A 25,288-nucleotide genomic window follows, 5' to 3' on the forward strand; every position below is an offset into this window, starting at 1 on the left:
TGGGTAGAGAAATACCAAGAAAGGTCATCACTTGAGCTACAGAACTCTAAACCAACCCAATGGAGACAATGAGGGCTGTTATGATACTGTTTCATTGGTCATTAAGCAGATAATAAAGTTGATGCGTAACATACATGCATACTCGACAACTCTGGCAAATAAAGTTCCTGGTCTCTAGATCTCACACCTGATTTATATTTAGATCATTTCCAGTTAACATAGGCAATCTTTGGATAATGAGTAACAAAGCTGAATAAGTTTTGCAAGTGCCAGTTCAGAACATTTTTTTGGAATGAATTGGATCTTTTCTTATAGGAAATTTTGTTTTCTTGTTGTGCTTCTACCATCCTTCTATTGCTCTTCTCTGTTACAATTCCCAGACCCAAAGGGCCTTTCCATACCTTTCGGCGCCAGGTCCAGGCTGCAGCCCTTCTCGCTCCGGCTGCGCCTGCTGGATGCCGTCTCAGTCTTGCTGCTTCCTGGCTCCCCGGCTCGGCTCTGGACTGCTCCTCACCTCCTCCATGGCCTGTCCCTACCTCCGCTGCCTCGACCTCCACATGGGCTGCCTCCCAGCCGCAGCAAGGGAGTGACGCCATGCCGCCTTGCCTGGCCCCTGCCTCTAGACGCACGTGCGTACCGCCGGTCAAGATTTAAAGGGGCCATGGCAGGAAAGCTTCCCGCAGCCCCTAGTGATGACGTTGCCTGACCTGGCAACGGGTCTTCTCGCTCTTGCTTGCTCAAGTTCTTGTGTTGCTGTTCCAGTTCTCCTGTTCCTACTGCCAGTTTCTGACCTCTGTACCAGACCTGACCACGTTTTCTGCTGCCTGCCTCAGACCTCTGGACCAGACGCGACCACTCCTCGTGCCTCAGTTCTCCTGGACCAGCCCTGGCCATGCTTGCTGCCTCTCGCCTGGCCCACTGGACTGGATCGGTGCCGCCCTTGGCTTCAGGCCTCCAACCTCTCTCTCCTGGTTGCCACCGTGCTTCCTCATCTACTCCCTGGGATCATCCATGCAGAGACCCACCTAAGACCAGCCGGCCCCAGTACCCAAGGGCTCAACCTGCGGGGAACGCAGGCTGGTAGTGGCGAAGCTCCAGCTGGCCTCTACTTCCCATCCGGCCTCACCACCAGACGGTGGGGGTCCTGTGGGGGGTGTCCCCCACAGGTAGCGCCAACACCACCTCGGGCCAAGGGTCCACGAACATAACATTCTCCACAGCTCCCAAATCAGCCTTACTTCATTTTTATTGCTAAAGTACACCAAATGTTTCCACAGTCCCCCACTCAATCCGAAAGCATTTTATCTCTTCATGTGCTTGCCTAATGAATCTAAGCTGAACCTAATGAATCTAAGCTGAACCTATTTTGGGTTCTAAAATGTTGGAAGGTATGCCTCTGATGGAGTTCACAAAAGATTGAGATTCACATACTAGAGTGTCTCAAAATATCACAGAGAATGGCGGATATCATGTATAGTCATTCCTTCTCTCACTTTTTACACACATATGATGTAATCCTTTCCATTTGCGTAGCCAATGCTTGAACAGAAATTGCAGACTGCCTTGACATCAGATAGTGTAGAGCTAGTGGTTGAACTCCTATATGTGTTGTATCCTACTGGTTTCAGAGAAAATATTCAAAAGGCGCACAAAAATACAGGAAGCTGAAGAAGAGGCTAGTAATGTATATGCCATTTGTTCCACAGAGAACACTCAAATGTGGCCCATATAAAGAGTATCATAAAACAGATGAAAAAGTTAATCTAACCATGCAATCACCATGGCTCTCTATATCTGTCAATGGATTAAGAATCTTTTCTAGCTCAGTTGCCTTGAAAGCATCAGAAAGAGGGAAGCTTGCTCTCTGGATGGGAGTTCCTTTGATTGAAAGAGTATCCTGGGTTTCCCAGGTGGAAAATTCTTGGGTGGAAGAGCATCCTTGGTTCCCTGAATGGGCATTTCTTGGAGTAAAGTGAAGGTGGATTCCAGGCTCCCTGGATGAGGAAGTCTCTAGTAAAGAAGTAAACCCAGGTTCCCTGGATGGATCTTCAGCTCCTTGAACACATTGTTGCGGCCTGGGAGCCACGGTTCGAGAGTGGACCCTTGAGCCGAACCACCCTGGGTAGAGTAGCTCGGGAGGCGGAGCCACAAGCACAGGACTTCGCCCGGGAACCAGGAACCCCCCAGGAGGAGCCCGTAGGGTCCTGGAGCCTTGGGACTTAGGAGACACATAGGGGTCTTCACCCGGGAACTGGGAACCCCCCAGGAGGAGCCCGTAGGGTCCCAGAACCTTGGGACTTGGGAGTGCAACTAAGCTCTTCACCCGGGAACCAGGACCCCCCAGGAGGAGCCCGTAGGGTCCCAGTCCCTTGGGACTTCTGCACAGTGATAGTCTCTCTCTAGGAAGGCCCAGGCAAGGGTAAGCACAGAGTCCAGAAGCAAGAGCCAATAGGCCAAGGAGCTCAGAGCAAGCGGAAGCAGGAACAGAGTCAGTAATGTCTTGACTGGAACTTGCAGAGTGCAAGATAGGAGCCAGCAGCGAGTAGGCCGGAGCCTGGCAGGGAGTAGAAGGTAACGGAACCCAAGACAGTCTGGCAGAGGCACTAGTCCAGGCCTGCAGGAGGCACTGTCCGGAGGACAGGAGCGGCCAGAGGCCGGAGGCTGGTGGCAGGCAGAAGCAGAGTCAGGAACGAGCAGAGGTCGGTGGCTGGCGGCAGGCAGAAGCAGAGTCAGGAACGAGCAGAGGTCGGTGGCTGGCGGCAGGCAGAAGCAGAGTCAGGAACAAGCAGAGGTCGGTGGCTGGCGGCAGGCAGAAGCGGAGTCAGGAACGAGCAGAGGTCAGTAGCTGAAGCAGAACAACAGAAGTGCAACTAAGAACTACTCACTGTAGCGACCCTCGTTGCAAGGCAATGAGAGGACTGAAAGACGCCGGTTATATCGGCCTTGGGGCGTGGCGTGGCTAGCTCAGGCGGGGTCAGGCTTCCGGTGAGCGTACGTCCATAACGCACGTCCCTTCGTGCGCGCGGGGCGGCAGCGAGACGACACAGCAATGGCGGACGTCCTGAAGGCTCGACCGAGCCGTGGAGGTGGCGTTCCTGGCCTCGGAGGTGAGCCCCGAACACAGCTAGCAAGGGGGAAGCGGTGGAGACCGCAACACACATCACATAAATACATTTCCAATGGGGGGGGTGGGGGGCAGATCCAATATGGCGGCTTGAAGGAAAGCTTGCTCCAGTTGTGTGGCGCTGTCTATAGTAAATTTGTTTCCTGAAGAACTAATATGATGCATAAAAGAAAAGGGATCCCAGCCTTCCCTTACAACAGCGTCTAATCTCGGAGTTCGCGATTCCCGCTGTGGTTTCAGGGACGGTTAACCCCCACTGGTGGAGCGGTGAGAGGAGCCTTGCTTTCACCGGGGGAAATAACTTTGAGTCCCCCAGATCCTCGACAGCTGCTCGTAGCTTCCCCCTTGAGACTGTCCGTAGACGCTGGAGGAAAAGGAGGAATTCCTGCCAGTTTTTTCCAGACAGACGGAGCCTGCAGTGGAGATCTTGAGAAGGCCAGGACTTCAACCCCAGACCAGAGTTTGATTCTCCCCGGAGGAGGAGGTGATAGTACCGGGGAAGGCTTGCCAGTGGTGGCAAGCGGAGGAGATCGCGAACCTGGAGCTGGAGAGGTGAGTCTGAACCCGGTGGGGATTATTAAACCAGCAACTGTGACTTTAGAATCCCTCTGGGATTTAATGGCGGGACTTTCCAACAACTTTCAGGATCAATCCTTAAGACTACAAAGTGTTTCTTTAAAATTAGATACTGTGGCACAGGATCACCAACGTATTTTATTGGATCAATGTACAGTTATTTATACACTTGAGGAAGAGGTAAAAAATTTAAAAACCACAACTGCGGTGATCACATGTGAGAGATTAGCCACAGTTAGCAGAATGGAATTCCTGGAGAACTCTATTCGACACCTTCATGTACAGATATTGAATTTTCCCAAAGTTAAAAATGAGTTTATGCTGATTTCCTTGAAAAATATCTGGGGGAAATTCTGAGAATACCCTTGGAAAGAATTCTTGTTGTTAAGAAGATGATATACCTATCCCGAAAGCAAAGCTCACCAATACTAAATCCTCTGGAAAATTTTTACAAATTTCACAAATTTAACTCAATATCTGGAAGAATCTCGAGTGGAAGTGACGGATAGAATAACTCTGCTCATGACTTTTCAATCAGAGCAAGATAATATGAATAGTGTGATGCGTTCCTACTTTAAAAATGCATGGGTACACCATTTCATGGGAGCCTGGTGAGAATCTTCCCCGATCTAGCCAGGGTAAACCCAATTGCGCCGAAAGGCTTTTCTAGAATTGAAACCCGAAGTAGTTTCTTTGGGAGCAAATTTCCTGTTAAAGTACCCATGCAAAAGTGTGGTGAAACTCCTGGGAACCACGTATATATTTTTCGATGTTGTTCAGTGAAGAGAATTCCTGGGAGTTAGACGGCAAGCCCCAGTCATTAATATAAGTGGAAGTGGATCGAATTAAAATAATGTGGGAAACTTTCAAGCTAGCTATATCTTTACAGGGAAAAAATTGTGTATGGAAATAATATCCTCTTTTGCTTTGGTTTTTGTGGAACAAAATTTATATTATTTTCCTGTAGAGATTTTCATTTCCGCTAAGAATGGATTTTCATTTTCAATTGTTAAACACATTTAATGTTTCTGATACAAGGTGTGATTACTTTGTTTAGTGTACTAAAAATTTAATAAAGAGAAAAACATTTTCCCATATCTGGTTCTTCTGCTAGGATAACAGCATGAAACTAAAAGATTCTTCTCTTTTGTCTGCCCCCCTCCCTCCCAGTGGTGGTGCTTTTAGAGCACCACTGTCTACGTGATATCAGTGATGTTTGCCAGGGAAAATAAAGCAAACAGTAGCTTTGCAGTTGCTGTCTGGCCTTGGAAACAACCGTAGATAAGATAATGAACTCTGTGCTAGAGGACAGTGAGCTTTGTATATTTTATGACAGGGAGTACAAAGAAATTAAATATTACATAAGACAAACCTGAGGGCAGAAGGAGGTCCGCCAGGGGTGCTGTGAACATGACAATGGTGCCCCTCCTCCCAAAGCTCTTCTTAGGGATGAGGTTCCTTGAGAGCTTCAACAGAAAAAAAATTTCCCAATGGAGTATTGGATTTTGGAATGGGGGATGTATAGGAAGGAGGTTCAGGCAGATGAGTATTAGAGGGGTTAAGCCCAGCAATTTGGAGTTCCTTTGCTCCTGCTGGGTCTGATGAGTTACCTTGGTCTAACCTCCTCCTGCCACGGCTGGGTCCCACATAGTCAAGTTCTACCCCTGCAGGATCTAAATAATTTCACCTGACTCCCCACTGCTCTCCATGAACCTATTGCCAATGCAATTAGCTCTCCTTGTATTGCAGTTACAGAAGACTGGAAAGATCAAGAGGCACAAAGCGATAATTGCAGTCCAAACTACAATTTACCTGCAAAATAAGCAATAACCTACCACACCAAATCTTGGGAGTAGGTGGGGTAAAATCCCACCAGCCACTGGCAGAACCCATCCCACCATTGACAGAAAATGAGCGTGGGCCAGGGCCCATCCCACTGATGGTCAAAGAAGGAGGAAAAGCCCCGGGGTTCCATTGGTGGAAGCAGGAGGAGGCCTAGTCTTAGGAGGGGGGGGGGGGAGAGAGGGAAAATAATGTTGGAGAAGGATGAAGGGGAGTAAAAGTTAGAGAGAGAGAGAGACTGTGCTGGAGTCGGGCTAGTCAGAGCGAATGCTGAGCAGGCAAGATTGTATGCTGAGTGGGTATGAAGTAGAGAGAGAGGATGCTGGCACTGTAGAAAGAAGGCAAAGAGATTGGGTGATGCTAGTATGTTAGGTGAAGAAGGGATAAAAAGACACTGGGCAGGGAGAGAGAGAGTGTGGATGCTGGGCACTATGGGCAGGAGGATACTGGTTAGAGTGTGAAGGAAGAGACAAAGGAAGAATGCTGTGCCTGAGATAATATCACCAGCAAAGAGACTCTGCTGGAGTTTTTGCCAGTAGATGAGTATAGAAGGGGGGAAGGTTAGGGGGACAAGACCAGGGTTTCACCTAGGGCATCTAATACTCTTGCATATGCTCTGGGAGTTACAAGCCACAAGCCAGTAACTCTTTTTACTCTTCAAAAAAATTCCATAGAGAATAAAAATAATAATAGCAAAAAAAAAAAAAAAAAAAAAATAATAATAATAATAACCTTTTTGCTTCCAGATCTTGAGGCTCTAGCTGGATCTGGACAGAAAGAGGTAAAAATCAAAGTATGAAGCTTCTGCAAGAATTTTAACCTCTGTTTGCATCATACTGGTGATCCGTTCTTTCATCCTTCACTCCAACTGTCCAGTCTTAGCCATTTAATCTGTTATTATCAATTTAAAATTAGTTATCCTTTTCTGTAGTTCTTCTCCCATTCATGTTAAACTAATCTACAAATTTCTACCAATAATTCACCATAACCTGAATCCTAGCAATGATATGCTAGGAATAAAATTTAATCCACGTATTCCTTCACATTCTCTTAGATCTCAGGACAAAGGCTTATTTGAAATCCCGACTATAAAAAACTACCACCTAAAACAAACAAGAGACAGAGCCATATCAATAACAGGCCCTATGCTCTGGAACTCCTTCCCAGAAAACCTTTAAATAACTACAGAAACCAAGAAATTTAAACAAGAACTGAAATCTTGGCTTTTCAACAATGCCTTCTTGCTAACTCTGTAACTAAAAGTTCGCCCTTAATTCTAGGATGTGTTCATTGAATGTCTTCCTGTTTATATGCCTTCCTTTTAACTCTTCCTTTATACTTTACATCTAATCTTAATACACCATTGTGATCTAGTGATTCTCATATGGAATGATGGTATATAAAAACCCAAATGAAATAAAAAAATAAATAAAAAATCTTGTACAAATATAAATGGAAATAGGCATTGTAAAATTCCTAATAATAGCAAATAATAAGATAAAGAATAGTATGCTTCATTTAATAGCTGTTCCTATATGTATTGTTGCAAACTGGTAATGGAAGCATTGTAATTGTAGTATTGATAGGAGGCAAAGAAAATGGGGTGGAGACACCCCTCCACTTGGGAAACAGCATCTAAATATAAAGTTTTCTCAAGTATCTGCTGTTATAAAAAAGGAATATTTGGCCGCTATTCAGTGTGTTTACAAGTTCTGAAAAAGATATTTGGAAAGGCATGAAGTCCACCTACTCTCTCCACTATTGAGCTTCACTCGGCCTCAGTTCCCACTTACAAATGGCAAGACATCTCTTGGCTTCATGACTTTTATTTGTCTCCCCCAGACCTCTACCCTGAATATCTGCACTCCAGCTCAAGGAGGAATAACTCCAGCCAGCCAATCTCCCATTTACTAGTGTGACTCCCATTATTTCCTAAGGAAAGAAAAGGATTTTTCTTTTCTTTTCTTTTTCTTCTCATGGAAAATCATGGAGGCAGGCTAATGCACCCTCTTTTCTTTTACTCTATCTGATTCCAATGGAACAGAATCAGAAAAAAAAGACTCAGGAAGAAGGTGCAAAAATGTTCTAATTAGAGTGGTTTCATTATATTGAAGAGCAGGGGATGGGGGATTAGACTGATGAATTTCTGGGACTCAGGAACAGGAAGTGATGACAAGAGTGTGGGGCTACTGTGGCAGTACTAGGGTCCGGGACACTCACTCTAATTCATCCATCCTAAGGACAGCCCTGAGCACAGCACACCAGAACCATAGCTAACCTATGGCCAACATAGGCGCCAATGCTCAAGGGTGCCAGAAGCACACCGTATGAATAACTGATCCATAAGAGGGGGCTGGTGTGTGGGAGGAGCATGTGTGTGTGCTCTCCCTTTCTCACCTCAGCCTTGGCCAGCACCTCTAACCGGGTCCGGTTGCTCGTGTCCCCTGCGCAGTGGTGCCTTTCCTCTTCTGGCCCGCGCGGTTGAAACCTGAGCTCAGCTGTTTGAATGGCAAGGCTCTGTTTTTAACGGAGCCCTCAATATTTATCCATGCAATTCAAACAGCCGACGTTTGATCCACATGGGACTCCACAGAGGCAGAGTTCTGCGGTTTAAACTGCTGAGCTCAGGTTTCAACTCCTAGGGTCTGGAAGAGGAAGGGAGGCAGTGCACCTACAGCACGAGTAGTCAACCAGGAAATTATTTAGTCAGGCGGGGGCGAGAGAACAAGGGCATGAGGATTTTAGGGGGAAGGGGCCATCAGATGAAGAACAGGGATGGGGGGGGGGGGGGATAGCAAGGCAGAACATGGGCTCAAGGACTGGGGGAAGGAGAGATCAGGTGAAGAAAAATAATTGTTGGAGAGAGAGCAAAGAATGTGGACTAGGGGTAGAACAGCTAAGGGGCAGAGTGGGGAAAGAATGGGGACTGTCACCTGTGGACTGGGGGAGAGAGCAGGTGAAGCACCAGGACTAAGGAATGGGAGAGCAGGGAAGAATGGGGACTCAGAGATTGGGAGGGTAGAAGAGCAGGAGATGAATAGGGATGAAGGAAAAGAGAGTACGAATGAGTACTTGGTGACTAGAGGGAAGAACAAGGTAAGAATGGGGACTTGATATTAACTGTGGGGGTGGGGGACCAGAGCAAGGATGTGGGGATACAGAGTGGATGGACTTGGAGACTGAGCAGGGATTTGGGGCAGATAGTAGGGACTCAGGAATTTGGTGGGTATGAGTGGACATAAGAACATAAGAACATGCCATATAGGGTCAGACGAACGGTCCATCAAGCCCAGCATCCTGTTTCCAACAGTGGCCAATCCAGGTGACAAGTATCTGGCAAGTACCCAAAAACTAAGTATATCCCATGCTACTGATGCTAGTAATAGCAATGGCTATTTTCTAAGTCAACTTGATTAATAGCAGGTAATGGACTTCTCCTCCAAGAACTTATTCAAACCTTTTTTAAACCCAGCTATACTAACTGCACTAACCACATCCTCTGGCAACAAATTCCAGAGCTTAATTGTTTGTTGAGTGAAAAAGAACTTTCTCTGATTAGTTTTAAATGTGCTACATGCTAACTTCATGGAGTGCATCCTAGTCCTTCTATTATCCAAAAGAGTAAATAACCGATTCACATTTACCCTTTCTAGACCTCTCATGATTTTAAACACCTCTATCATATTCCCCCCCTCAGTCGTCTCTTCTCCAAGCTGAACAGCCCTAACCTCTTTAGTCTTTCCTCATAGGGGAGCTGTTCCATTCCCTTTATCATTTTGGTTGCCCTTCTCTTTACCTTCTCCATCACAACTATATCTTTTTTGAGATACAGCAACCAGAATTGTACACAGTATTTAAGGTGTGGTCTCACCATGGAGTGAAACAGAGGCATTATGACATTTTCCGTTTTATTCACCATTCCCTTTCTAATAATTCACATTCTGTTTGCTTTTTTGATCAACACAGCACACTGAGCCGACGATTTCAATGTATTATCCACTATGATGCCTAAATCTCTTTCCTGGGTGGTAGCTGTTGTGTCCGTCGGTGCCCGACGCCCTCTCTCCGCCCTCCTTACTTCTCTGGCGCCTCCCTCTCCGACCGCGGGAAGATTGGCTGCCGCGGCGTTCTTCTGCTGCAAGTCTTCGGGCGTTCCCGGACCAGCTCGACGCTGCTATCCGCCATGTTCCTGGAGGCCTAGGGGCGCTCATGTGGTGCAATCCCGACTGAAGTACCGGCAATGGCGCGAACCTCGGGGGCGTCCCCCAAAGATGACGTCACCCGCGACGGATATTTAAGGTCTCAGTATTTGCTAACCGAGTTAGCAAGGATTGACAAGGATTGACAACGGTCTCGCTTTGTCTTTCTAAGCAACTCTGCCTCCTCGGACTTACCAGAGGTACCCGCTCCTCAGGGGCCTCGCTCTCTTCTTTGTTTTTCAGGTGACAGTCTGGAACCGATACTCGCTCCTCGAGGGCACTTGTTCCCAGACTTGCTTCATATACTCTTCTGCCTGGAAGTCATTTCTACTAACTATATCAGCTACATCAGTGAGTTACCATCGTTCTCTCTGAGCTTTTCCTGGAACCAGGTACTCGCTCCTTGAGGGCCTATACATTCCAGCGCCTGGGCTTTATTGGGACATTGTGTGAGTGTTACCATCTGCATACCCTGCCTAATCACTATATCTCAGTTTCTCTACAGCTCAGCCTCCAGGGATTGCTGTTCCAGTATCTGAGGGACTACAGCCCAGCCGGGCTTTCCAGCTCACTACTGCCATCTCTGGTGGTTCAATATATTGTTTAATAAAAGAATTAGTGTGTGTCTGTCTCCAAACTCTGAGCCTGACCGGTGGTCCCTCTCGGGATCTTTCCCCGGGAGGTGTGGTCGTCTGCCACTGGCCCAAGGATCCACCCATAACTATCCCTAACTATAACAGATTGCTACTCCATGCAGACTGTTAACTCCGAATGATAACAGATTGCTAACTCCTATCTGATTGCTCCTCCCATCAGGCATCAGATTCATAACACTAGCTCCTTATATGGAACCTATCATCGTGTAGCTATAGCTGTTGCGTCCGTCGGTCGCAGATGGCTGCGACCGCTCTGCCTTACCTGTTTTTTCCCCTTTCTCTCTCTCTGGACAAGATGGCTGTCTCCGGTGCCGGGTGCTGCGGGCCTCGGCGTTCTCAGACCAGCATGGGCAGCCCCATCCACCATGCTCACTCCCGTGACCTCCTAGGGCGCGAGCGCGCACACCTCTGACGCTCAAGTACACATCATGGCGGGAACCTTGGGGACGGCCCCACTGCATGACATCAGTACCTCCGGGTATAACCAGCCTTCGCTTCCGCTACCAAAAAGAGTTAGCAAAGACTTTGCTTCGCTACTCTGCCTTCTCTAAGCTGCCAGCTTAGACGCTTCCTTTTGCTAAGGGCCTCTCTCCAGTAGAAGCTCTAGACACCCGCTCCTCGGAGGTCTCTCACTTCTAACTTCCCTTCAGGGTCATCACTAACCTAGACGACTGCTCCTCGGGGGTCTTTTCTCTTATTCTTCCAGGATATTGGACCATTGGGTACTCGCTCCTCGAGGACCTATCTACTTCATATCCCGCACCACAGACCTTCGGTCCCACCATTCTACCATCAGGAAGACGCCTTCACTCTGTGAGTACCTCTACGAGCCAGTGCTCCAACTCCACCCACCAGCCACGGCATTACCCGCACTGCGGGCTCCTGCCTGTTGTAAACATCTGGGTGAGAATATACTTCTGAGCCTGTTGAGCATATAGGCACCTTGTGGATCAGTGCCTTACCTTCCTGCAATACCAGCTCATCACAGCAGTACAATAAAGACTCTATCCATTATGTGTCTGCTAACTGTGTCAGCCTATAGCAGTGGTCCCCACGGGCTCCTCCCCGTGGGCAGAGTCATCTCCATTGCGACCAAGGGTCCACAATGCCTCAAACACAACTATAGCATGGGTTATTTTTCCCTATGGCACATTAAAGTTCATCTGCCATTTGGATGCCCAATTTTCCAGTCTCACAAGGTTCTCCTGCAGTTTATCACAATCTGCTTGTGATTTAACTACTCTGAATAATTTTGTATCATCTGCAAATCTTATTACCTCACTCGTTGTATTCCTTTCCAGATCATTTATAAATATATTGAAAAGCATGGGTCCCAATACAGATCCCTGAGGCACTCCACTGCCCAAACTCCTCCACTGAGAAAATTGTCCATTTAATCCTACTCTCTGTTTCCTGTCTTTTAGCCAGTTTGTAATCCACGAAAGGACATCACCACCTATCCCATGACTTTTTACTTTTCCTAGAAACCTCTTAAGAAGAGTTTTGTCAAATGCCTTCTGAAAATCCAAATACACTACATCTCCTGGTTCACCTTTATCTACATGTTTGTTAACCCCTTCAAAAAAGTGAAGAAGATTTGTGAAGCAAGACTTGCCTTGGGTAAAGCCATGCTGATTTTGTTCCATTAAACCATGTCTTTCTCTATGTTTTGTGATTTTGATCTTTAGAACACTTTCCACTATTTTTCCTGGCACTGAAGTCAGGCTAACTGGTCTGTAGTTTTCCAGATCATCCCTGGAGCCCTTTTTAAATATTGGGATTACATTAGCCACCCTCCAGTCTTCAGGTACAATGGATGATTTTAATGATAGGGTACAAATTTTTACTAATAGATCTGAAATTTCATTTTTTAGTTCCTTCAGAACCCTGAGGTGTATACCATCCGGTCCAGGTGATTTACTACTCTTCAGTTTGTTAAGCAGGCCTACCATGTCTTCTAGGTTTATCGTGATTTGATTTAGTCAATCTAAATCATTACCCATGAAAAACTTCTCCCAAAAGGGTATCTCCCCAACATTCTCTTCAGTGAACACCGAAGCAAAGAAATCATTTAATCTTTCCACAATGGCCTTATCTTCTATAAGTGCCCCTTTAATCCCTCGATCATCTAATGGTCCAACTGACTCCCTTGCAGGTTTCTACTTCAGATATATTTTTAAAAGTTTTTACTGTTAGTTTTTACCTCTACAGCCAACTTCTTTTCAAATTCTCTCTTAGCCTGTCTTATCAATGTTTTACATTTAATTTGCCAATGCTTATGCTTTATCCTATTTTCTTCTGTTGGATCCTTCTTCAATTTTTGAATGAAGATCTTTTGGCTAAAAAAGCCTCTTTCACCTCACCTTTTAACCATGCCGGTAATCATTTTGCCTTCCTTCCATCTTTCTTAATGTGTGAAATACATCTGGACTGTGCTTCTAAGATGGTTTGTTTTTTTTTAACAATGTCCTTGCCTCTTGCACACTTTTTACCTTTCTAGCTGCTCCTTTCAATTTTTTTGTAACTATTTTTCTCATTTTTTTTTCTATTTATTAAATTATTTCAAATTATACAAAGAATATCCTCTTTGCACAGAAACAAAGAAACAAAACATATATTAGTACACAGTAAAATACTGTTTAACAATTTTAGAAAGAGAGAAAATATTTCACTTACATTGACCTCAAATATAAACTGGCAGGGGGCTTATGCCTGGATTATGAGGAGATTAAACACAAGAAGATATTTATAATAAAGTATAAGCTTAGCGGTTAGGCTATTTCTTATTATCTCTATGACTCATTGACACTCTGGGATTGGGGCTGGGTAATACTGTTTTCTTATTATCCATCAGTGCCTTCAATTGCTCGGAAACAAAAAAGACATAAGTGACATTATCCATTTTTAAAATACAATGGCACGGGTATCTTAGAATAAATACAGCGCCCATGGAGCAAGCCTCTTGCCGCATGGCAAGGAACCCTCTCCTCCTTTCCTGGGTTATTTTGGCCAGATCGGGGAATACCTGTTCAACCTTACCCATAAACTCCACTCTCATATTCTGAAAATAATTTCTCATAATTAAACTAAGATCCTGTGAGTATATAAAAGACACTAGGAGGGTTGCCCCCTCTATAATTTCAGACGTAGAAGTCTCTAGAAAGGCAGTTAAATTTGCCATATCGATCGTGGGTGTCACTTCTTCTTCTCTTACTCTTGCATGAGGAAGAAAATATACTTTATTAAATCCCGGTATATTTTCAGGTGCAATCTTTAATATCTCTGTCATATATTTCTTCAGAGTTATCCTTGGTTGTTCTCCAAGAACCTTAGGAAAGTTAATAAACCTAAGGTTCAAGTTTCTAGTCTTGTTTTCCAACTGTTCCATTTTCCTATTCAGGTTAACTCGATCCTGGACTAGTGCCACCTGGATATCTTGGAACTTCTTAGTCTGTTCCTCCAGAGCTTGGATCCTTTGTACTTGATTCTCACTCCTTGAATTGAAGTCTCGGGTAACGGTTTCTAATTTTAAATAAACACTATTTTGCTGTAAAGAAACTGTTTGTAGTGCAACCCCCATCTGCGCCAACAGTCCCCATAGGGAATCCATGGTCACAATCGGAGGTTTAGGGAACATGGTTTTTGCAGCTTCAGATTCCAGAACTTCACCAGTTAAAGTATTAATAGAGAATACTGCCTCAGGTTTGGGGCTTGCTGTCTGCAAATCAACCATGCTTCCCCCTTCCAGGCCTTGAGCATTACTCCCACTTCACACGGTGGCACACGCAGCTGCATTATCTGGTCCCATCAGGGCCGCTTCTGCACTCACCAGACTTGAGAAGTTTTGGGGAATCGGCACCGGAGGCATCCTAGAGTCTGGGGGACTAAGAGTGGTCTCTCCAGGATCGTTCGCAGCTCCTCCCAGCGGAGAACTGCTCCCCCTGTGTTGAAAAGCCGGCAGCCAACTCCGTTATAATATGCTGTCCTGGAGGTAGAGAAGGGGCTGCGGGGTACACCCTTACTCCACCTTTTCGCTTCGGAGGCATTTCGAATCAAAAAAGAAGAAAAATTCAAGTGGAAACAAGCGAAACACGGAGAGCGTCCAGAGCTGTGCTGCTATTCCGCCGCCATCTTGGCTCCGCCCCCCCATAGAACCGAGTTTCCTATTTTTCTCATTTTATCAAAGTTTCCCTTTTGAAAGTTTATCATTGCTTACTGTCACCTTCCAGTCATTAATTCAAATTTGATCATATTATGATCACTATTGCCAAGCAGCCCCACCACCATTACCTCTCTCACCAAATTCTGTGCTCTACTGAGAATTAGATCTAAAATTGCTCCTTCTCTTGTTGGTTCCTGAACCAATTGCTCCATAAAACTGTCATTTATTCCATCCAGGAACTTTATCTTTTTAGCATGTCCGATGTTACATTTACCCAGTCAATATTGGTATAATTGAAATCTCCCATTATTACTGAATTACCAATTTGTTAGCTTCCCTAATTTCTCTTAGCATCTCACTGTCCATCTCACCATCTTAGCCAGGTGGATGGTAGTATAATCCTATTACTAAACTTTTCCCCAACACACAAGGGATTTCTACCCATAAAGATTCAATTGTGCATTTAGGCTTTTGCAGGTTCTTTATCCTGTTGGAATCTATGCCATCCTGGACATAAAGCGCCATCCTGCCTCCTATTAAGATATAATTTGTACCCCATTATAGCATTGTCCCATTGATTATCCTCTTTCCACCATGTCTCTGAGATGCCAATTAGATGGGCTAGGGAAGGTATGAGTGAAGGAATGAATGACCTGGAGTTCTAGAGAGAGTGTGAGATGCAGTGGAAAGGGATTTGGGTGCTATGAAGTTAAGAGAAAGTGAGAATAGGGTTCAGAAGGCAGTGAAATAAGGGTAATAGAAGCCTCAGTAGGAGATAAGAAGAAAGAGGCTGGAGGCCATGGAAAGAATGAGTAACAAAGAAGGAGCTGAGACTGGTGAGGGGATGGAAATCACAGGAAGGGAGATGAGGGTTGGGAAGGGGTGGGTACAGAGGGTGTAAATGAGGATTATGGAGTGATTGAAAAATAGAGGGGGAATAGGAGGATGGGGAAGGCATGACAGATGGAGGGAAAGGAACAAGGGAGGGGAAAAGCTGGTAGGTAGACTATAGGTAAAAAGAGGGAGATTGAGAACTGGAGGGTTAAAGATGGGAAGAGAGGTGACATTTAGCTATGAGTGGATAGAGAGGCAGAAAAGAGAAAAATGGACAAAAAACATGAAAGGGTAAGATCAATGTCAAAGACAGATGTAGGAAAAGAAGGGAAGAAGAAAGGAGGAGAGAGAAGAAATATAAAATGGAAAAGAGATCTTGGAAAGCTTGTGGACAAAGCATGAGTGTAAAGGTGAGCCAGTTGATATAGTATACCTGGTTTTCCAGAAAGCATTTGACAAAGTCCCTCATGAGAGACTTCTTAGTAAATTAAAAAGTCATGGGATAGAGCACAATGTACTATTGTGGATTGGGAACTGGTTAAAAGACAGAAAACAGAGTAGAGCTAAATGGTAAATTTTCCCAGTAGAGAAAGGTGAATAGTGGAGAGCCCCAGGGATCTATTCTGGGACCACTGCTTTTTAATATATTTATAAATGAACTAGAAATGGAAACAATAAGTGAGGTGATCAAATTTGCCAATGACTCAAAATTATTCAAAGTTGTTAAATCACAAGAGGATTTTGAAAAATTGCAAGATGACCTTGCAAAACTCAGAGACCGGGTATGCAAATGGAAAATGAAATTTAATGTGGACAAGTGCAAAGTGATGCACTTAGGGAAGAGTAACCCAAATTAAAGCTATGCAATTCAAGGGTCCACATTAGGAGTCACAATTCAGGAAAAAGATCTAGGTGTTATCATTGATAATATGATAACATCTTCTGCTCGGTGTGCAACAGCATTCAAGAAAGCAAATAGAATGCTAGGAATTATTAGGAAAGGAATGGAGAATAAAACAGAAAAATATCATAATGCCTCTGTATTGCTCCATGGTGTGACCTGAATATACATGATACAGATTTTCATGCATCTGCTTCTATTTTAATCAAGTCTATTTCATACAAATTCATTAAAGATATCCTGAAAACCCGACCTGTTGGCAGCTCTCAAAGGCTAGGAGTGAATATCACTGTTCTAGCTACTAGCTGTTGCCCAGTAACACTTTCCCTGACCACACCAGGCCTCCCCCAATCCATGTAGCCTGTTGTCTTTCCACACACAGCTTCCATAGACTCACAAATGTGTGCGCATCAGTGGACTCACATGCATGTGCACATCATGGACCCCGATAGACACTACTATTGGAAGCCTAACTATATTTTCTATCTAGCTAGCTATCTATGTATAGATATAGATATATATCTGCCAGTTGGCAATTTGGTTGCTATTACTTCCATTTTTTGTTGAAAGACAAACCTTAGCTAGGGATTCCCAGTTGTGTGCTTAGTAAACCTGCTTGCCTACAGTGAAAACCAAATTGCTTATCTGTAATGGGCATTCTCCGTGGACAATAGGATAATCAGCCACACATGGGCCCTGACAGATAGGCACCGTTGTTGGCAGCCCAAGCATTTTTATTGATAGATTCCTTCACTACCATTCCTACTAGCTAATCAATAAGGAGATCAGAAGAGAGAGAGAGATTGTCTGCGTGTGCATTTATGTGTGTATGTGCATGCCTGTATTTGGATATGTGTGTGGGTTGTGCACATATGTGTTTGTGGTGATGAGGCTCTCAGAATGTTGCAGAATAGATGCACTGGAGAAAAACACAGAAAGTATTTACCAAAAAGAGAAAAACGTTTCAAGAAATAAAAATAAAATAAAATTCCAAAGTAAGCAATGCAGAACTTTTTCTCTGAAGGATTTTGGGATATATCTCTGTGTCTCTCTGCATGCAGGGATTAAAGAGTTTAGAGATAAGGCACACTTTCCATAAACTTTGAAGCCAGCAAAAGATTTAAGGAATTCTTGCTTTTTTTTTTTTTTAAATTTCTTTCACTTTTCTAGGACAAGGAAAACCTGCCTTCATACACCGTCAATCTTTCTTCAATGGCTTCATGTCCTTGTTTGATTTGAGAGAATGCTTAGGTAGCTTTGGCTAGTTTCAGTCCAGAAGCTACTAATTCTTGTCATTTGATGTTAGTCTTATGGGGCTTAGCCTGGAGTTTATAGCCCTGCACTTGAGATTTATGTGCAAAAAAAACATGATCTGTTCACAAATCACATTTTCTGCACATAAATCCTGAATACAGCATCCTGTACCACAAACTCCAGGTTCAGCTCCATAGACTAAAACTGGCCCCAGAAGATTTCTCCATCTTTAACCAGGAGTTAAATTTCTAGCATTAAGAGAATACAAGTTAAGCCTACACATCTCTCTTTATTGGGAAGTAATAGTTAATGCCTAGATTAACCTGAGATTTGTATGGAGGAGGGTTCATTTGTGTGCACATTTTTACTCATATTTCTGCACTCATGTTTTGTGTACTAAACTTCTTGCTAAACTGAGAGTAAAGTTCTGCACACAAAAATGTATGCACAACTACAGGCTAACATGCACATAGCCAAGTACACCTTATCACATCAGTTCCTCTAAAAAGCCCTGATTTACTAAGGCTTTTCTTCCATGTTTTCTTTATGGAAAAACAGCTTAAAGGTTGATTTTAAAAGCCCTACACGTGCCTAAGCCAGGAGATGCGCGTATATCTCAGGCCAACGCGCATCATGTAGATTTTTAAAAGTACACGAGTATGTGTGTATTTTCAGGTACATGCACAAATGAAAAAGTTTTAAAAGGGGTGGGGCATGGGCATGATCTAGGCAGAGCATGGGCGGGACATCGGCATTCCAGAAAGTTACCTTGAAATGTGCAATTATTTATGTGTACAAGTGCGTGCCGGCGTTCCCTACCTCGTAACTTTACTTCTGCTATGGATAGTGTGTAAGTAATGAAACAAAAACACAAGGCTAGTTTGCGGGGTTTTAAGGGTTGGGGCTAGAAGGGTAAAAGGGAGGCATATTAACTAGGGGTGTTAGGAAGTCATATCCTTTACCTAGGCAAACTTGGAAAGGACTGGGGAAACTGGTAAGATAATTGCATCGGCATCATATCTAATAAAATCTTCCCACTTACGTGGTAGAGCTGGCATTTGCGCGCACATGTACATGTCTATATAAAATTGTGCACACATGTACATGTGTACAGCTGATTTTATATCATATGTGCATATACATGAGTAATTTATAAAATGCTGCGTCCATTGGCACTCATACATATGTGCCTGTGCAGATATGTCAAAGTTACCATCTTAATGAATAAGGCTGTTTGAAAAATTTAGAAAAGGATTACATTTAAATGAAAACAGCAAGCATTTTGTAATTTTTAAAGGAAAGCCACAACAGCAGCTTTCTCCTACTGTGGAGGAAGCAAGGATATAGTAAATTAACAAAGTGGAACAGATTTTCTCTTGCGTCAAAAGAACAATCACATTTTTAGGTGTTTTGCTGATGGGAAATATTGTTAAACATAAGAACAAGGCACACACTTTAGCTGCACCTCTCTCACATCCATTAATATATTTTTTTTCCCCATAGAATATAGTAAATATTGCAATAGTGACTTGTATTTTTACAGACTTACACTATTAGAACCTGTATTTTAGGTGCACTTACCAAATACATTTTAAGTTGTAAAAAGTCATTTTCGAAAAAAAAGACAAGAGACACAACTTTACAAGATTAAAATATATAATTGTAATCAAGTCAGTTACATTCAGCTATGTTAGCTAAAGGCATATTACTTCTTGCTCTTCGAGGGGTATAAAAAAAAACCAAATAATAATTATTACCAAAAAAAAAATCCCAACCTCTCTCTTTCTTTCTGCCTAATGCGACTTTGCAGGCCTGATTTTCATTTTAACAGTTTTAAGGGAGTAATCGGCAGCTCTGAACGGTATCCAGACCACTCCTTTTCAATCTCATAAGGAACATTGTTTCTTGGGTCGTACTGTCCTCCTGAATAGTATATGCCATTGAGATTGGCCGCTTGGCAGTTGTTAAACCACCAGCCCCCTCCGTAGACTTCGGCGCAATTGTCTTCCCAGCGGTCGCTGTCCCTGTCAAAGGTGCTGAACTTCATGTTGACGTGAGACGTGTACTCCTCGTCCTCCTCGGAGCCCTGGATCAACGCGTCTCCAGCTGTGCCCGCATATGAGAGACACTTTAAGGGCATAGCCTTCAGATTCAGGCCTCACCTGCATGCTGTATTCCGCGTACGCCCCCTCCCCGGCCCAGTCCTCTAATTCCACCCGAAGGACAGTGTCCTTCTGGCTCAGTAAGTGGATGTATTCATTGCCCAACCAGAACTCTCCTTTCCCTTTTGCATCCAAGCTGCCAAATCCTTTCTTGTAATCTTGCCAGGTGCGGTTAAAATTCACTGATCCATCCTCTCTCTGCTGGATCAGAAGCCATCCTCCCCAAAGGGTGTCTTGGTCGCAATAGACTGATAGCACTTTATTGGATCCTTCTGGCCTGATTCTGAAAATGCCACTTTTGGCACCAGAACCGTGTTTTTGGTGGATATCATCACAGTCTAAAAAATAAATACATTTTTTTATCTAGTTTACAATAGTTATCAATACAATTCAGAAGGACTGGTAGGAGTTTGATAGCAAGGATGATGGTAAGTACATGTTCTTGCTATACTGTTATAGGTCTACAATGGAAAATATGACGTGCAGAAAAGTGAATTTGCAATTTTTAGTATATAGTTTTAGAAAGAGTCCCTCCAATGTTAACATCAGATTGTAAAAGTAAAAAGTTTGGGTTTGCTATGGCAATTCTATTTTAATGCATGCCATATTTATTTAGGTAACTTATTTAAATAAGTTGCAAATGCATACCTGGACGTTATTCTGTATGCAAAAATGGGGACATTATAGCATCTCACTGTGCTATGTCTTCTGAAGTTATGTTTGTTGACTTTTTGAATTAGGAAGATTATGACGATGCACATAAAATAATTTGCTAATACAGTAGCTAGGTGCATTTTATTAGTGTGAGAGCACCTACTGTCGACCGTCGGTCCATCTGTCTGTCTGTCTGATCCCCCGTATATATATTGGCATTTGGAAAGTGGTTAACGGATTTGGGTGAAATTTAGCACTGGGGCATCTAGATTAAAAGTTGTGGGGGAATTGTGATCTTGATGTGAATCAGAACAAAGCAGTTTATTTATCTTCACTGATCATGAATGGGGGAAGTGTGTCTATGACTCAGGGGTGATGAAGACGCTAATTAGTCTCACAGATAATCATGAGAATACACAAAATAAAATGGACAATTATGTACACTGCTCTTGCCATGTTTGCTTGGCATTTTGTCTAAAACTGTATTTAAATTAATTCCTTATGGGGTTGTCAGGTTGTTTTGGTGTGACAGAACTGCCAGAATGCTTTTTTTAGGTCATCAACTACTGCAAAAGCAGCTGCCTCTGTCCTCTGTCACATCTGATTCACCAGAGATAGTCTGCTGCATCATTATATTTCAATTCTAGAATAGTGTTTAAGGTTAAGATAATTAAAAAGAACGTATTCAGTTCTTCCTGAAAATTTATATAGATACTGGTTATTCAAACTTTTTGAGATGATGGCTAAACATCATATGGTTTAAACATATATATTACCCAACAGTAAACTTTTACAAAATGACTGACATCATTAGAAGGACATTTAAATATCTGTAAGTATTTGATTTTTAACAACTTGTTTCTTGTCTCAAATAGGTAGCACATTATTTGATGTATTATGTAGTGTAGATCCTGAATTTTGGCAAAGTGATTGGTAGTTAATTGTTAAGGAATGCTTTCTGAATTCCCTAAAAATCTGAAAGCTTCAGAACCCTCCTTCCCCCATGCATCTGTCGGAAACGCTCCTGGTTGTGCCAGTTGCCAAGTGTGGATTTTGATGGTTGACGGAATCTGGCTCAGATATCACTTGGATTTACCTGTCCCGATGTAACCTTCTGTTTTCACAATGCCAGTCTTAAGGTCAAGCATGTCGTCCTCATGCTGGTCGTGCTGGACTGGCCCCTGATCTTCAGGCACGAAGCTGCTCTTCATGGACTTCGTTTCAGTAGGGGAGCTCTTGCTGCTGCTGCTGCTGCTGCTCGTCACTACCGTCTTGGTATAGGATGCTCTCGCCGGGGCTGGAGCTGCCTTTGGTATGGAAAGAAGGCGTACCAAAGTGTATATGGCTGAAGTCATCCGTTTCGCTTTCACCCAGTTCTGAGAAGACGTCCGGCCCTGTATAAACCGTGTGGGTGACTTTGGAGCCGGAGGTGCCTGTGCCGGTAGAACTGCTGCTGCTGCTACTGCTGCTACTGGTGTGGAACTTGCCTCCGGTACCCCCCATGAGGAACTCCTCATAGCTTGGGATTTTACTAATGTCATCTATGCCACTGCTGGAAGTGACTCGCACATTGTAGGTGCCCCCGGGTACTACGCCAGCAGTATCACCACCAGTACCCAGAGTGCTCACCAAACGGGCACACTCATCCCCTTCACCCCCACTCACAGTTTCTATCTTTTCCTCTCTAGGGCCGTCGGGGCCATGGGTAATCTTTGTTGTGATGGTTTTGGTGCATTTAACGGTCCGCCCTTGACTGGTGAAGGTCGTGGTGGACTTGTCCCCGCCACTTCCGAAGATTTGTTTCTCTGCCCTGTGGATACTCCGCCGTCCACCTTAACTGCAGTTACTTTAGAGCCAGAAAATGTGTCAGTATCGGGGATATAACTGGGAACTTTTACCTCTTTGCCTGGTCTTTCTAACACCATTAGCTTTTGCTGGAATTCAGTAAATATGCCGAACTGTTTATCCAGTCCTGTCTGTGCAAGAGTTTTAAAATGTTCTGGGACCACGGTATCCTTTATTGGTCTCATTTTCAGGAGTCGTATTGAATTCAGTTCAGCTACGCTAGGATCCATCTTCATTGCCCCTGCTTGCAGGAGTGACTTCTGTATAGTTTCATAGGTCGCTAGGTCCACATGATAGTTATAATTCTGGGCACAGGATCCCTTGCAGGCACGAATCTTTATGTCAATGTCCACCTAAGGAGGAGGAGGGGGAAAGAGAGGCAAATAAGCAGAGCCCCAGTGTTTATACTATTTATATTTTAGGCTTTTGCTGCATTTAATTTTCAGTAGAAAGTTCTGCATTGCTTCACCTTTCTTTCTGTTACTTTAAGAAAGTAAAGCAGAGCTGCACATATTGTTTATTTTTGAAAGGCCTTTGGTTGAGGAAATCTGAACACAAAAGTGAAAGAAATGTCCCTTGGCTTCTAATGCTATTGCCTTTCAGGACTCCCAGAGTGGGCAGGAATGGCAGAGGACTGGATCTCAGCCTGCAGCTCTGCAGTTGCTGTGAGATGGAGGAAGGCAAAGAGAATAGAAAGAGCCAGCAGTGGCCACAGCTGGGCCCATAATATTCAAAACTTAACAGGGACATATTCTCTGTAAACACTGCCTTAGATCAGAAGCAAAAGGACAGGGTGAACTTGTTCACCTTCTTCCAGATAACAACAAAAATAGAGATGATATGAAAGCTTCAATTTCATTTGAATTTTTTTTATCCAGATTTACTCATTCTAATGGGAAACGAAAGCACTGTAGTTCATGTTGTTTCTACTGGTGACCTGTATTCTTAGTCAGGACCAATAATCCTTGTCTTCCTTCAGGGCTCTGCAAATGCTGGTGCTTCCCTAACCTAGCCTAGTGACCCCTTGAGTCATGCCAGGTTGTCAGGAATCCACAACAAATATCCCATGAGATGATTTTTCATATAATGGGTCCCCAATGTATGCAAATTTTATGTCATGCATATTCATTGTGTGGACATCCTGAAGGCCCAATTGACTAAGGAGGTCACCAGTATAGTTTTGGCAAGCCCTGGATTTGGAAAAAGAGAGAAATCCACATAAAGCCCCTCACCTCCAGACGTTTGATATCCACCACCTGATTCTGGATGCTGTTCTTCAAGGACATAATCCTGTTCATATTTCTGAGAACGTTCTGTTTTAGTTCTTCAATTCTTCTTCGCAGATCTTCAGAAACCTGCCCATATTTATTGTCACTGTCTGAAAAAAATAGGATTTTAACAGTAAATATTCCAGGTGTAGCATGCACAGTTATAAAAACTCACTTAAAATCAACAACAACAACAACAAAAACAAGGTTCATGGTACCTAGAATAACAATGAGGTTAGGGCTGTTCAGCTTGTGGAAGAGAAGGCTGTGGGGGGATATGATAGAGTTGGAAACAGGATGCTGGGCTTGATGGACCCTGGGTCTGGCCCAGCGTGGCAATTTCTTATGTTTCTTATGTTCTTAATTATGAAGGCTGTTAAAAATCACTTCCAGCTTCTTGTGGCGACACAGAACATTAGACCAAAGGATAAGGATTCTGATGTCACAAGAAGCCTAAGAGGCTTTGAACTATCTTATTTTAAGGCTTCTATTATTTTGGCAGGTGGGAGCAGGGAAGTGTTTGAGATTTCATTTGAACAAGCTGTGAAGTCTGCTGGAGATTACAAGTTGCCAGTGGTCCTGCCTAGTTTGTCCAGCTTTCCGACACAGGCTCTCGGCAAAACCCAGGGTAGTGCCACAGCTACAGGCAGCAATAGGAAGTCAGTGCTATCACAGGCACAAAGACTCCATCAAGTTTTGTAGTTTGTCACATTAACAACATCCCCTTAAAATTACGTCTTGAATCCATGTTTGGTTCTTTCTTGGGAGGGGGGGGGGGGGGGGGAGAGCTGTGCCAGATAAGACCCATGTTGAAATTTGGCCCTGACACTGGGTATAAACATTCCTAACCTTGTAGGAAGTGCCTTGGGACTTTTAAGAGTCTCAGAGGGAGGCAGGATCTGAGTTTTATGTCTCTTCTGAAAACAAGCAGCATTCTTAGCTGCAGAGTGACCCCCCCCCCCCCCCTGAGAGAGCTGAGTCCCTTGTGACTAAGGCCTTATAAATAGATTTAAAAGGGACCTCTGGTTTTCTGAAAACTTCCCATTTTTCTGCTCCTTTTTGGTCTAACACATTAACATTTTCATTAAAAATGTCTTTATAACCCACGTACATCTCGAAATTCGTAGTGGTTTATAACATAAAGGCATAGTTAAAATCAAAGACAGCATCAACAAAACAAACAATGCATTACTAACTCTGCACAGTTATTTATTGTATTCTGGTTTTAAATTGTTTGGATTGTAAAGCTTGTTGCTGAATTATTGTTCATTGTAAACCGAGGTGATGTTTTCTAACGTGCCGCGGTATATAAAAATTCTTAAATAAATAAATAAAATAAATTTACATCTGCAAGTTAGCATTCTTATATATCACCAAAAGCTTGCCTAAATAAATGTGTATTAAGAGCTCTCTTGAAGCTTTTAGTGCATGGTATTAGATGCAACTACTCGGGGAGAGAATTCCACATCTTGGGTGCTGCTTCGGAGAATGCGCTCTCTCTGGCTCTTTAAGAGATGGTACCTCTGATAGGTTCTTGTTACCAGATCTTAATATGTGGTTTGGTTATAGATTTTTAAACTATGGGATGGAATCGTTCTGCATTAGTTTATGAACAATTGAGATTATTTTATATTCTCTTCCAAACTGTATGGGGAGCCGATGTAAAGATGAGAGGACAGGTGTTATGTGTGAATACAGAGTGGATCCTGTTAGCAAGTGAGCTGCTGAGTTTTGAACTAGTTGCATGGCTGTATTAGTTGAAATGCCCAAGAGAAGGGAATTGCAATAATCCATTCCAGTCAAAATTAGTG

At 43.6% G+C, this 25,288-nt stretch overlaps 1 protein-coding gene across 1 annotated transcript; it reads right to left on the reverse strand.

Moving 5' to 3' along the window:
- Positions 1–19,186: 19,186 nt before the first annotated feature.
- Positions 19,187–24,225, reverse strand: LOC115092632 (fibrinogen alpha chain-like). Its single transcript, XM_029603714.1, is given in 8 exon segments — positions 19,187–19,427; positions 19,430–19,670; positions 19,672–20,048; positions 21,461–21,647; positions 21,649–22,167; positions 22,206–22,562; positions 23,442–23,647; positions 24,213–24,225. Coding segments are annotated over 8 exon segments (1,986 nt in total). The 3' UTR covers positions 19,187–19,341.
- Between the last annotated feature and the right edge of the window lie 1,063 nt (positions 24,226–25,288).

Source organism: Rhinatrema bivittatum, chromosome 1 (genome assembly GCF_901001135.1).
Source record: "Rhinatrema bivittatum chromosome 1, aRhiBiv1.1, whole genome shotgun sequence".
In the NCBI taxonomy this organism is placed as follows: domain Eukaryota; kingdom Metazoa; phylum Chordata; class Amphibia; order Gymnophiona; family Rhinatrematidae; genus Rhinatrema; species Rhinatrema bivittatum.